This window comes from Myotis daubentonii, chromosome 9 (assembly GCF_963259705.1).
Source record: "Myotis daubentonii chromosome 9, mMyoDau2.1, whole genome shotgun sequence".
Classification (NCBI taxonomy): Eukaryota; Metazoa; Chordata; class Mammalia; order Chiroptera; family Vespertilionidae; genus Myotis; species Myotis daubentonii.
Window position 1 is genome coordinate 23,274,785 of NC_081848.1, and position 15,142 is coordinate 23,289,926.

At 40.0% G+C, this 15,142-nt stretch overlaps 1 protein-coding gene and 1 pseudogene across 5 annotated transcripts in view; one reads left to right on the forward strand and one right to left on the reverse strand.

The window, feature by feature from the left end:
- CEP57 (centrosomal protein 57) overlaps positions 1-15,142 on the reverse strand; it is a 58,138-nt gene that overhangs the window by 13,006 nt on the left and 29,990 nt on the right. For 2 of the 5 annotated variants that reach the window (XM_059708098.1, XM_059708096.1), the window contains 5 exons: positions 14,871-14,992; positions 10,966-11,082; positions 9,752-9,829; positions 4,208-4,315; positions 3,626-3,703 (listed from right to left, as the gene is read on the reverse strand). In XM_059708098.1, the coding sequence (XP_059564081.1) occupies positions 3,626-3,703; positions 4,208-4,315; positions 9,752-9,829; positions 10,966-11,082; positions 14,871-14,992 (503 nt within the window). The remainder of the gene's footprint in view (positions 1-3,625; positions 3,704-4,207; positions 4,316-9,751; positions 9,830-10,965; positions 11,083-14,870; positions 14,993-15,142) is intronic. The other 3 variants (XM_059708099.1, XM_059708097.1, XM_059708100.1) reach the window with 3 other exon arrangements.
- Positions 12,729-13,503, forward strand: LOC132241646 (THAP domain-containing protein 1-like; annotated as a pseudogene).

Below are 15,142 nucleotides of genomic sequence, written 5' to 3' on the forward strand. Positions count from 1 at the left end.
TAATGTTTCTCTCTGTCTCTCCCACTCCCTTCCACTCTGTCGAAAATAAATGGAAAATATATCCTCAGGTGAAGATTAACAACAACAACAACAGCAGCAACAAAAGATCTGTAATTTTAGTTGACTCAAAAAGCACTGAATGAAAGAGATAGTTCAGCTTATCCCATAAAATTAATGTGATACTAGGCTGAGTTAAGAGATTATCCAGAATATGTCAAAGACTCTATTCTTTGCTAGTAACAACCCATTTAGAAGGTTATATTCAACTTAGAAGCAAAAAGAGTGATGAGACAGTAAAGAAACTCGTAAAGCACATCTTATGAATAAGTGAAGAAAATGGTCTTTATTTATAGCCTAGAAGAGGATAAGAAGATGAAGCTATCTTCAAAATTTTTTAAATTTTACAATAGTCACGCGTTTACTCATATGTTCCATGTGAATCCCTATGAGTAAAAAAAGACCAATGAGTAGAATTTATACAGTGACAGATTTCAACTCACTTAGGCACTTTCAAATGAAGCAGTCTAGAAATATGATGGGATGTCTGAGGTAAAATGATGTCTTCACCAGTAGATATATTTTAACAGAACATACAATCATTGTTCTGAATGTTTACACAAAAAAATTGAACAGGAAGGTGTGTCAGTGCTTTCCTAATTACACTGAACATTAGAGTGGGACCAGGGAACAGTTAAAAATATTTTCTAGCCCTGGCCGGTTTGGCTCAGTGGATAAAGCATTGGCCTGTGGACTGAAGGGTCCTGGGTTTGATTCTGACCAAGGGCACATGCCCAGGTTGTGGGCTCGATCCCTATTAGGGGGCATGCAGGAGGCAGCCAATCAATGATTCACTCTCATCATTGATGTTTCTCTCTCTCTGTCGCCTCTCCCTTCCTCTCTGAAATCAATAAAAATATATTTTAAAAAATAAAGACTTTCTAGACCCCACACCCAGAAACTTCTGACTTAGTAGGGTTGTGATTGGCTTTGTAAGCTGCTTTTTCAAATGCATACTGGGTGATTCTGGCTATTCCTTGAGAACCTCTATTTCCAACCTATATCAAATATTCTATGGTGAAACAGAAGAAGTCTGGTAGGAATAAAAGATAAAGGATATAACATAGGTCAAAAGATGGTCTGCAATCCAACAACAGGGTAATTTTAGGGTAGGGGATAGCATAGAGCCAATGCAATACTTTTTTTCCAAGCAATCTGTGCTTCCTACAAAAGGCAAGTGAAAAATCTTGGAAACAATTAATTCCCAAGCTTTCACTGACAATTCAATGCTGGGGAGGGGGAGTGGGAGGAGGAGGGGGGGAGAATTTAAAATTAAATAAAGGACAAATAAAATTTTATTCCCAAATACTCTCAAATTCATAAACGCACAATTTAGCTGTGTGTGTGTGTGTGTGCGCGCGCGCACGCGCACACACACACCATCGACGCAAACAGTTCATCAAAAGTGGTATAAACTAACAGTGTTAAGCACTTAGTAGAAATTACTCAGTACTTGCTGATATTTGACAAAGTTATCATCTCTATATTTAAGCACTAAAGGAAAATAAGATTCAATGCCATGTATAAGTGCTTTTTGGAGAATGAGTCTTATAAGTAACTAGAGGCCCGGTGCACAAAACTTTGTGCACTTGGGGGGGGGGGGGGGTGGTCCCTCAGCCCGGCCTGTGCCCTCTCGCAGTCTGGGACCCCTCGGGAGATAACGACATGCTGGCTTAGGCCTGCTCCCGGGTGGCAGAGGGCAGGCCCAATCCCTAGGTGCAGCCCCTGGTCGGGCTCAGAGCAGGGCTGATTGGGGAGTTGGGGTGCCGCCTCCTGTCATGCACCCGATCGGGAGGTTGCGATGCCACCCTCAGTCACGCTCAGGGTAGGGCCGATTGGGGGGTTGGGGCACCGCCCCCTGTCACACTCAAGGCAGGGTCGATGGGGAGGTTGCGGCGCCAACCCCTGTCACGCACAGAGCAGGGCCCATCAGGGGTTTGGGGAGCCCCCCCGTCACTCACAGAGTAGGGCCGATAGGAGAGTTGGAGCACCGCCCCCTGTCATACACAGAGCAGGGCGGATCAGGGGGTTGGGGCGCTGCCCTCTATCACCCACAGAGCAGGGCCGATCAGGGGGTTGGGGCGCCGCCACTCTCACACTCAGGGCAGGGCCGATGGGGAGGTTATGGCTCTACCCTGTCACACACAGAGCAGGGCCTGTGGGGGGGGGAGGGGCGCCGCACCCTGTCACACACAGAGCCGCAGGGCGATCAGGGGGTTGAGGAGCTCCCCCATATCAGGCACAGAGCAGGGCTGATCAGGAGGTTGGGGCGCCTTCCCCTGTCACAAACAGAGCAGGGCGGATAGGGAGGTTGTGGCCCCGCCCCCTGTCACACACAGAGCCGCAGGGCGATCAGGGGGTTTGGGCGCTGCCCCCTGTCACGCTGATACCAGTGCCAGGAGGCCTCTCGGCTCCGCTGATCCCGGTGCTGGGAGGCATATTACCCTTTTACTATACAGAATAGAGGCCTGGTGCACGGGTGGGGGCCGGCTGGTTTGCCCTGAAGGGTGTCCTGGATCAGGGTGGGGGTCCCCACTGGGGTGCCTGGCCAGCCTGGGTGAGGGGATGATGGCTGTTTGCAGCTGGTCACACACCCTTCAGGGTGGGGGTCTCCACTGGGGTGCCTGGCCAGCCTGGATGAGGGGATGATGGCTGTTTGCAGCTGGTCACACACCCTTCAGGGTGGGGGTCCCCACTGGGGTGCCTGGCCAATCTGGGTGAGGGGCTGAGGGCTGTTTTCAGGCTGGCGGGTGACTGAAGCTCCCAACTGCTCCTTTTTTTCTTTTTTTTAAATTCTGGGCCAGCTTTAGCTCTGGCTCCAGTTCTGAGGCCTCTGCTGCTGAAAGCAGTTATCTGGTTTGTTTGGGTTCTATAATCGAAACAATGTATAACTCCAGCTCTGAGATCCTGGCTTGCTGAAAGCAGGTTTCTGGGGTTTTGTTTAGCTTCTATATTTGTTACAATGTTTCTTAAACTGCAGGCTCAGAGGCCGGCAAGGCAGGTGGGAAACGTTGGTTTCCTCCGTCACTGCAGCAAGCAAGCCTCATGTTAGTTTTAAGCTGTCTGGCTGCCGGCGGCCATCTTGGCTGGCAGTTAATTTGCATATCGCCCTGATATGGGAAGGGTAGCGGTCGTCTGCTAATTACCATGTTTCTCTTTTATTAGATAGGATATGGAAGTGAAGATAACCAGAATGTGATTTTTATTTATTTAAATATCCTTATCTAAATAGAAATCAACAGGGTTGATACTAAAAATTCAATGCTACAAACGTACTGTTTCTTATTCCCTTGACCCTTCTCTGCAACCACGCCTTCTACAAACTGGGGTCTCTCCTTTTGTTAGTAAATTCCCTTCCACAAAAAATTTCTCTGTTTTAAAGTGTCCTCCTAGTCTCCTCCCTACTCCCCCAATCCCATAAAACCTTCCTCCATCTCATCCTTACATCACTATGACCCACAAAAGAGCAGAAAATATTTCCATCATTTTTAGGTATACAGGCAAACAGGTAAATTTAATTCAAAGATCTAAGTTAAACAAAAAAAAATCTAGAGTTCAACCAACTCACCTTCCCAGCTACAAATGGCATATCACCCAAGCATAATCTATAATGTGGTTGAGCAGCAAAATAGTTCCTAGAACCTTTCTGAATGGAAAGGAAAGAAAAACAGTTTTACTAACATGATAGTAAAAGCTAACTATACTAGTATATGAGTAACCTGAAACTCCAGCTTACTGCTGGGCCACTACTTGCCTCATTTATATTATGGTCTCAAGTTCCTAATAATGCATCCTAGTCTAGGAAAGAAAAAATGAAACCTGACAAAATAGCAATTACAGTCTAGTGCTGTGTTTGTGTATACTAGTACAAAACATTTCAAGATCAAAGAGTAATTAATGCAATACTGATTATTAATAACTAATATTTATGGAGTGTTTGGTAGCTCTAAAATGTTTTCATATATATTATCTAACTATCAGTAAAATTTAGAAGTGGGTATTACTTATCCCAACTTCCCAATAAAGAAACTGAGAATGAAATAGATTTAATTTACTCGTCCAAGGTTGTAATATTACAGGGTTTATGAGTGTTTTCACATAAATTATGACAATAATAATCAGTACACTGACTTACTGGTTGCTTTCATACCTTTTCTGGTGGTTTTGACTTCTTTTTTTTAATTCTTCTTGCACAGGGGGCACAAGGAGTTTCCTTATCTTCAAATATAAGTCTATTTGTTTCTAGACCTGTCTGCAACTAGAAAAAATATGAGCCTAAAGTTAATGCTGTAGAAATAAAAGCTAGAATTCAAATTTGAGATTTTCCATGTAAAAGCCTCTAAAACTTACAGGAGTATCTGATTAAAAATTACATCATAGCTGTATAACTATGTCTGAAACCAATCTGTCAACATCTGTCAAACACTTTAAATCAATACCAGCATCTCAATTTATCTTGAAGCTCCCTTATTTGGAGCAGCTCCATAAATTATAGATAATAAGTTAAATGTACTATATCTAACTGTAATCTGATGCTTCAGTATTTTCTTTCTTTCACACACAGAATCTGTAACAGCACCTGACACAAAAGCAGCTTGAAAGCAAATACATTTCTTCCTCTTATAAAAACTCATACACTTAATGATATAAGAAAAAGGAACTGGAAATTTATGTCCAAAAGAACTGGATGGTATGTCAGCAAATGTAATTAAGCCCATTTCTCTAGAAGCTTAGTAACTACAATAAAAATAATTTTCTATCTACATCAGAGGAAATCCACAAGCAATTATTAAGGATTTCAAACAAGGACTGCTGTTTTCCCTAAGCCAACTTACAACTTTACTTAAATCAATATAATCATATACATTTACGAGTTAGTTCATTAGTCTAGAATAGTGGTTTTCAAACTTGCCTATGTATCAAAATTGTCTGGAGTTTATGAGGAATAAAATTAAGTGCTCCTCTCCTGACCACATCATTTTAAACCTCCTAGGTTGGGGAAATTTGTATTTAACAGTATCTTGAAGTTCCCCAGGAATTTAAAATGGAACGGGAACAAACACTTAGAACCAATGGATTAGTTAAAAGAAATACTGAGATCATTACTAAGACTCCCCACAATTACTGCATTCTCCCAGGATAGAATTTATTCAGTGACAAAGAAATACAGGACCTTCGTTTTCAGGAGCACCTAAATTCATACACATCTAACAATGTTTTATACACAGTAAACTGAATAACTATAATTCAAGGAACATGAAATTACTATATGGAAGACCTAAGAAGCCAAAGAGTTTGAATAGTAAACGAAAGAAGAATTTGTTTGAATATTTTAAACTTCCAGCTTTTTAGTTCTTCCCAGTAGCTGTTATGGCAGAGTTTTAACAATTTAAAGTGCTTTCATGATCTTTTTCTCTAATTTGATCTAATAGTAAGAAGAAATAAAATGAAGATAACTTTATCCAAGGTAAAATTCAAGCTTTGATCTTTTTCTCTAATTTGATCTAATAGTAAGAAGAAATAAAATGAAGATAACTTTATCCAAGGTAAAATTCAAGCTTTGAATGGTCAAATATCTTACCTAAGGCTAAACAAATTAGGGTTATCTAGACTTGGAACCACTTATTAAGCTCGGCCATTGTTCTTCCACTACTATAGAGTTATCAGAACTCAAAAGCTTTATTGACATTACACTATCAGTAGTAACTGATTTGGTCCCTACTTTATGCCTGCTTAATAAAAAAGAAAGCAAGGAATATGATACATAAATTATGACCAATAATCAGTACTTTGACTTATTGGTTGCTTTCATACCTTTCATTAAAATAAAATTATGAACTTGTTTAATCTGTATTACATGTACAATAAAACTCACCACCACAACGTATATAAAGCACAACCCATAAGTTTCATGTTGCAAGTGAGGAAATGTAGACACAGTAAAAGTGGCCCACCCTAAAGTGGAATGGGCAGAGAAAAGAAGTAATTTTAAACTTTGTTGGTAGTCAAAAATAAAGTCACATGACTATATAACTCAGAAAGCACACTAAGGGAAAAAATATATGCATACGGATCAAAAGGTAGATATTTAAGGAAAAAATACAAGTTTTAAAGAAAGAGAGTATGTGAAGTCAATGAATTCTGGGAGGCACAGGAAGAAATAGATAACAAAGATGAGATTACTAGAATGGTCACAAACCTATGAGCACACTCATGAAGTGATCCCAGGATAGTGTTGGCATCTGCCACAGCCTGAACTACAAATCCTTCCCTCCCAATTCTTTTGAAATCAGGATCAACTTCTTGTGTTAATATTATTATGAAAATATTATATGCAAATGTTATTTAAAAACTTTGGAATGGGGAAGGCAATACATAGGAGATATTTGAATAAATAAACTCATAAGGGGAGAGTCAACAGTTATAAACGTAAGTCTTTTATTAAGCCTGTAAATAAGACTTAATGGGAGAGAGAACCAAGATGCGGCATAAGGTATACACCTGTATGTGCTGCCTCTCACAACCACATCAAAATTAAAACTAAAAGACAAAATGGCTATCATCCAGAACCATGGGAAAGCTGAGTGGAAGTTCTACAAGTAGAAGGAAAGAAAAAAGTGCACTGAGACTGGGTAGGAGGTGCGGAGGCGTGGAAGAGTGGAGGTACAGAGGCGTGCAAAATGGGCTGCCAACTGGGTGTGCTGTTTTTTTCAATTGGAAGGGAGATACAAGCACCCGACTGCTCTGAACTCGTTTCCGTGGAGACTCTGGGAACCCAGACTCCCTATGGGAGAAACTGGACTGTCTGGCATCAGGTCGGAAAGCGAGGGTGGCTTTCTTGCAGAGGTGCTCACAGGGAATCAGTCACTGCGTGGGGGTGTGGGATGCGGGGACCCGGAGACGGCTGATTGGCAGTCATCGCTGTTTGCTCCGCCCTGGTGATTCCCTGAGACCCTGCCCCACCCAGTTTAAAATCCCACCTAAGCTGTGCATAGTGCAGTGGCTTTTGCATATGAATGGCCTGTCCTTTCACAGACTAACCTAACAAACTGCAGCTGGGTCAGAGAGCTCCAAAACTTCCGAACCTCAAAGAGGAGAAATCTGCAGATCTCACTGTAGCTCCTACTGGGTGGCCTCAGGCAGTGGTTGACTTTACACCTCTTTGGAGATCCAGGAGCCAGTGTACCCAGTGGTCAGATACCAGATTTCAACTCCTCACATCCAGAAATGACACACTCAAGAGGCAGACTCAGTGAGCACCAAAGCCCCACTGAAGCAAGTCCTGACCCATAAGGGTACTCCAGCACAGCAGTTCTTCCACTATAGACAGAGCGGGTCCTCACAGCCAATTGGCCTGGAGGTCAATTCCACCCAGTGATACCAAGAGCAATCAAGGCTTAACTACAACAAGACTGTGCACCCAGCCCACAAAGGGGTGCACTGAGTGTCCACCTCAGGTGATTGGGGAGGCTGAGCCATTGGGCCCTATAGGACACCTACCACAAAAAGCCACCCTATCAACACAGGGAAGCAGCCAGAATGTGGAGACAAAAAACATGTCACAAATGAAAGAAATGGAGGAAAGCAAACTACTGGATATAGAGTTCAAAACCACGGTTATAAGGTTACTCAAGAATCTTCTAGAAACCTCGAGGAACTTAGTGAGTCCTCCAAGGAACTTAGTGAGACCTGAGAGGACCTTAATGAGAATGCCAAAAAAATGGAAAAGGACCAGTCAGAAATTAAGCATACACTGTCTGAAATAAAGAATAATATACAGAAATTCAACAGTAGACTAGAGGATCCCAAGAATCAAATCAAAGATTTGAAATACGAGGAAGCAAAAAACACCCAACTGGAAAAGCAAAATGAAAAAAGAATACAAAAATATGAAGATAGTGTAAGGAACCTCTGGGACAGCTTCAAGCGTACCAATATCGGAATTATGGGGGTGCCAGAAGAAGAGAGAGAGCAAGATATTGAAAACCTATTTGAAGAAATAATGACTGAAAACTTCCCCTACCTGGTGAAAGAAATAGACTTACAAGTCCAGGAAGCACAGAGAAACCCAAACAAAAGGAATCCAAAGAGGACCATACCAAGCACACATCATAATTAAAATGCCAAGGGCAAAAGACAAAGAGAGAATCTTAAAAGCAGCAAGAGAAAGAAAGTCAGTTACCTACAAGGGAGTACCCATACGACTGTCAGCTGATTTCTTAATAGAAACTATGCAGGCCAGAAGGGAGTGGCAAGAAATATTCAAAGTGATGAATAGCAAGAACCTACAACCAAGATTACTTTACCCAGCAAAGCTATCATTCAGAATTGAAGGTCAGATAAAGAGCTTCACAGACAAGAAAAAGCTAAAGGAGTTCATCACCACCAAACCAGGATTATATGAAATGCTGAAGAGTATTCTTCAAGAAGAGGAAGAAAAAGGTAAACAATTATGAACAACAAATACATATCTATCAACAAGTCAATCTAAAAATCAAGTGAATAAAAAATCTGATGAACAGAATAAACTGGTGAATATAATAAAAGCAGGGGCATAGAATGGGAGTGAACTGGCAATTCTCAGGGTTAAGGGAGTGTGAGGGGTGCAAGAAGAGATTGGACAAACAGATTACACCTATGGATGAGGACAGTGGCTGGGGTAAGGGCATGGGGTGGGGTGGGAACCAGGTGGAGGGGAGCTATGTGGGGAAAAAGAGGAAGATCTGTAGTAATCTGAACAATAATAAAGATTTATTAAAAAAATAAAGACTTAATGGGTACAGAAGTGTTACTACTTCTAGAAATGCAGTTCTGGTTGCTGTACATGAACTCAATGTTTTTGTGAATTCAAACTGCCTTACCTATTCTACCTAGTGGCCACTGCAAGGAATAAAAATCCAAGACTAACCCGCTGGCATGGCTCAGTGTTTGAGCATCGACCCATGAACCAGGATGGTTGAATTCCTGGTCAGGATTCATGCCAGGGTTGTGGGCTCCATCCTCAGTGTGAGGCATGCAGGAGGTAGCCAACCAATGATTCTCTCTCATCACTGATGTTTCTAACTCTCTCTCACTCTCCCTACCTCTCTGAAATCAAGTTAAAAAAAAAAAAAAAAAAAGCCAAGACTAGTGAAGTGAAACTCATTTGCCTAATATGGTAGCTTTTGTGAATTAATATGTCAGTAGCTATTGGGGCAGCCCTCTACCTCTACTTCTGTCTTGAGACCACCAAGGAAAGGTAAGCACCTATAAATAGAATACCAAATGATGGCTTTAATATATTTCTAATAGTGACCTGTGTGAGGTTTTACATGATTAGGTATTATTAATTACATTATGTATACAGTTTCTGGTATTTTTCAGCCTACTGATTTTTTAAAATACTGATTGAGCCCTGGCCAGATAGCTCAGTTGTTTAAAGCGTTGTCTGGATACGCCAAGGTTGTGGTTTAATCCCTGGTCAAGGGCACATACAAAATCCTGACAGAAATCTCACAATTTGAAAAAGTCTAAAGAAATGCTCAGGTTTTACTCTGTAAAAATGTTTGTAATTTTCCATATTAAACTACATCTAAGAATTTATATACTGAACCATTCCAAAATATAAATAATCTAAGAAGCCCACAGTTAACCATCTACTTACATAAAAACAGTTTAAAACATGAGGGACCTAGTTGTTCACATTTCAATTTACCTCAGCTGCTTTAGCCTGCATACGTTTTCTTTCCTTTTCTTCTTCACGAAGTTTTGCTTCCAATTCTTGCATTTTTTTCTAGTGAAAAAAACAAAAAACATTCAAAGTGGTAACAGTGAAAAAGTCTTACTAATTTGTAAAATTTTAATATAGCAACAGAGGAATATGTGTAAAATTTTAGCATAGTAAATAAAAGCTTGCTAGTTCACTCTACTAATGGGTCTGCGTTTGCCAGTATCCTCGACACTCCCTTATGATTTATTATTAGTCATTTGTGAGGTTTGAAAGAATTATGTGTAAAAATCTATGTCCAAAGAACACAGCTCTGTATGAACACACTCAAGTTAGATGGAAGTCGAATCTGAAACATTAGTCAGTGGTACTGGTATTTCCCGAGAAAATTAATTAGAACTAAAATTAGGTAACAGAATAACTTAAAACAAGTGATGCAAGCCTCAGGAATACTCAAAAACATTTAATCTTCAAACATTTAAAAAACAAACACCTACTTTTCATGTATATAAGTTTTAAAATGTGAACATTCTCTCCAAATTACATTTCTTCCTTTTAAAAATTCGTTTGTTATAGTATCACTTCTTTCTATAAACATCCAGTATTATAAAATGATCTATCTTATAGATATTATACATTGACTAGAGGCCTGGTGCACGAATTCATGCATGGGTGGGGTCCCTAGGCCTGGCTGGGCCTGGCCAATCAGGGCCTGCCAGCCAGGGGTGGGGATGGGGTTGCGGACAATCGCGGGAGGTTGGCTTCCAGCCCTGGGAAAGGGGCTGCATCCACTGCCACCCACCCCCGGTTCCCCGTCCCAGTCCAGGGTCCGAAGGCCCTGGCGAGGTTGGGAGAGGAGGCAAATGTCACCAGACTGGGCATGGAAGGAAAGGATGCCAGACGCAGACGCCAGATGCTGATGCCTCTGTCATCACCCTGCCACTGTGGTGAGCGGGCGGCAAGCTGATCAGGGCCTGCCAGCTTGGGGGAGGGACCGCTGGAGGTTGGCCAGCTAGGGGATGACCAGGGGAAGGGACTGCAGGTGATTGGCCGGCCGCAGGAGGTTGCCTGTGGGAGTGCACTGACCACTAGGGGGCAGCTCCTGCATTGAGTGTCTGGCCCCTGGTGGTCAGTGCACGCCATAGCAACTGGTCGACCGGTCAATCTGTCAATATAGATAAGTAAAAAATACATTCACTGACTTCAGCTAGGGCCTGCATTGCAGTTAGTTTGTTATATTCCTGCTCAAGAAGGTCCAATTTTTCAAGTTGGCTCTGAACATGTGTTTGATCATGTTGTCGTTCTCTTTCTAGGGAAACCTGGGAAACAATATTAAATACAGCATGATGATTTCAGCAAAATAAAACTGAAAAACAACACTGAGTTAATTTAGAGTAAGTATACTGTATGCTATTTTTTTCTGGTCTTTCATATAACTACTTACATACTATAGAGGAATTCTAGGAAAATATTAAGATGAAACCACAGGAACATCACATTAATACAAATGGACTCCTGTCCTCACTAAATACAATTATAATGTAATTCTATTATAGCGAAACTATCATTATACTGTGAAATAGCAGAGATTTACTAGACATGTAGAGGGGGCACACACACACACATACGCACACACACTCTTCTAATTAGTCTGGTTACCTTAAACAGTTAATCCCTTGATTAAGGCAATAATTGCCGTTTCAGAATCTATTATTTAATTTCCTGTGAATTTTATGTAAAACTTTTTTTTTTTTTTCAGTTTTAGGATAAAGGATTTGAACAGACTGCCACCTATCAGGTTTCAGAACTGACAATCACAAGATGAACTATTAAACTAAGATGAGAAGTGGAAATATGCTAAATTGAGGTCTTTTGGTAAAAAGCCAATATACTAAGTACCTAAACTTGTAAAGAGTATATCTCCACATACAAGTCTATAGCAGTAGATAATATACTATCAGAAATTTGAAAATGGCAAAGTAATACAAACAGCAATATTTTTTTCAGGAATGTGTGAATTACTAATTTCCCCCTATTCATTACAGTGGGTAGTTTACTGACTTTAAAAGAATATATTTAGATAAAAATTGGCAAAAGTCACATTTTATTTCCAGTATTGAAACCATTCCTATTGAATAAGATATTTGAAATTTACTGATGAAATGGGGCTATAATTCAAAGTCAACTCTTATATATACCAGTTAACAACAGGTATACATTCTTAGAAATGCATATTAGGTGACTTCGACAATGTAGAAACATCATAGAGTGTGCTTGCACAAACCTAAAATGTTTTACATTTCCAATCATGTGGCAGATTGAACTAAACACCTTCCCTTCCTCACCCAATCTATCACATAAAAGTGATAGACAAACCACTGCAATAAATGATAACATAATTAAGTTTGAAAGCATGAAAGAAAAATCTACAAATGCAAAAGATAAGCTCAAAAGCAAGTGAAAAGGGATAAGGAGGCTAAATATCACATGAGGCTGTACTAGACTTGATGTATAAAATATACCAGGAATATGACAAAATCTCAGTGTACCACCATCTGCAGATATAAGAACCCCCAGCCAATACATTAATATAAATCGGGACCAGAACCAGTGAAAACCATCAAGCCTCAGCAAAGGTAAATACACAACTGCCTCCTAAAGTTGTAACACCACTTAGAAAGTATAAATTCCCAAGGGGGGAAAAGTACTTGGAAAGAATAAGCTGACCATACAATGTATGTTTTTATTTCCAATAAGGAAAAAAAAACCACCATAAGTGAGATTAAATAGATACAATAAATGACAGAACTGGTACTCTGAAAACATCAGATAATTAAGAAGAAATTCTTAATTATAGTGTTTAAAGAGATAAAAGGAAGAAATAAAAACCAGAGTTATGGTACATTAAAACAAGGTGACATAAAGAAGATGCGATTGGAAACAAAAAATATGGTGACAATTAGACATGGGAGACAGGAGATGGTATGTGGTCCTTCTGTTATTGCAAACAACATAAAGGCACATTAGGCACCGGGACTGAGGCTATCATCATAATTGTTGGTCAAAGCTACAGAAGAAGCGAGGGTGTCAAGGCTAAGAGCAGTGACACTGGTAAACAGCTTCACCTGCTTGCTGGGGCGGCAGAAGTGAAGGGTGGTACAGTCCTGTTCCACCAAAGGTGGCAAGAAACCAATAGAATAAGGATAAGCCCATTTATTTCCACAAGTTTCCTCTTACTTGACCCAGTCTTTGCAAAGAATGGGAGGCAGCTATCAGAAGAAAAAACTAAACACAACAAATATAGCAGTATTTTTTGGGAACACTTTACTCCAGATTGCTTTACGAGGGAATGCAATAAGTTACTGAAAAAAAATGCTATGCCCACAATATTTCTTTGCACTGAACCACATGACGAGAAGGAAGATCTTCTAGAGCCACAAGAACAGCTTCCCTGCCTCTTTTAAAACCTCCTAATTCCCAGGATAATGTTGCTATTGGATTACTAATGCCTCCTCTTCAGAACCCTGGTAATCTTTCAGTTTTCTGTGATCACAAGTATATACTGAAGAGGATACATGCGCAAGAGAAAAAGGACTCATTAGCTGGAACACAAGTAAAAAAACTCAGAAAGAAACTCAAGATTGCACAGAAATGAAACAGAAGAACAACAGCTTGAAACAGTAAAGAAGGCTGTACACTTCCATAAAGAGAAAGACATATCTCTTGAAGTGTCAGCATAGAAAAAATGAAATTTGTATTGGTTTTTAAAGGGCAATACCACATAACCTCTTCTAGCATATAAAGGAGTTTCATTTAAAAGAAATAACACTTGATTACCTGTATAAAAACAATTCAGGTTTTAAAAAAATAAATTAGATATATACTGCAAGACAGTTAATTTTTTGTGATTTGGGGTATTTTACATTTTAATACCATATTTTATTTTTTAAAATATATGTATTTTTATTGATTTTAGAGAGAAAGAAACATCAATGATGAGAGAGAATCATTGCTTGGCTGCCTCCTGTACAAACCCTACTGGAGATCAAGCCTGCAACCCAGGCATGTGCCCTTCACTGGAATCAAACCCGGGACCCTTCAGTCCACAAGCTGACGCTCTATCAACTGAGCCAAACCCGGTAGGGCTTAACACAATATTTTAAAAGTTATAAACAAACTTAGAACTCCAATGTAAGTTTGTTTCAAAATTGAGGGTTTTTATTTTTTAATTTGAATATTTATAGAAATAATGAAAAAATAACAGGAAAGAAAATGAGAACAATACAGTAAGGATGATTTAAGTTTAAAATTTTAAATTAGCTTAGTATAGCCTTGTCGTGTAATTATTCAACTATTTTTTTTAGATCTAATATCAGTTGACTGACGGTAAAAAGCATAAACATTTTCACACTGCAGAGCATCTAGCAAAATGTGAAGCATATAAATCTTAAAATTTTACATAATAAAGGTAAGATGTTTAGGTATCGTAATATTCATGATGAATTAAAATTTTAGATTCATAATAGGAACATCAGGTATTTTTAAAAATATATATTCAAGACAGATGTTGCAGATGTCCTCTCACAAAGGTGTAAGGTACTTAAGTAAATTAATCCTAAAGCATCTGCCAAAAGGGAAGGGTAGGGAACTGCTAGAAGACACCAGGATAAGAGGCCAGTTTATAATCCCACACCACCTGGGTAGCATGGGTGGAAGAGCTTGGGCTATGCACTCTAGCCAACCTACAAGGCCACCCCAGCACATTGAGGACCCCTAGTCACCAACAGCTTTCCACCTCTAGTCAGCTACCTGACCAGGACACCTTAGCCCAGGCCCACCCCAGATCCAACTTGCCACCCCACCAGAAGGGATGTGAAAAGGAAAACTCTAGGACATCTCAGCCCATTCCGTCCCCAAATATTAACAGCCTTCCCATGAAGGTGGCCCCAGGTCATGTTGGCCATGTTCACTCCAGCTCTAGCCAGCTTACCAATGGTTACTTTAAGGTAAAAGTAGAAATGATTATTACAACAGCACCATTAGTCCTTTATGTCTAATTTTTCCCACCAATAACTGTCCTTGAGAATGAATTGGTGAGGTGTCATACCTGTTTCTCCAAGACAGACGTCCTTTCTATTTCTGCATGCTTTATCATATTACGCATGTATTCCAATTGTTTTTCTAAAAGATTGCATTTACTTTCTGCAGCTAACAACTGAGATGTCAGCTCTAAAAAGAATATGTAAGAAAAGCAATTAGGTCACTCATAGAACAGTTTTAACAAGCTGTTAAAAGGAATTTAGTCTACTGTGTACATAATAAACATTTCCAGTAGCCCTCTGAGCCTTTCCAGATGATGTAAATTGTACCTTATAAGCT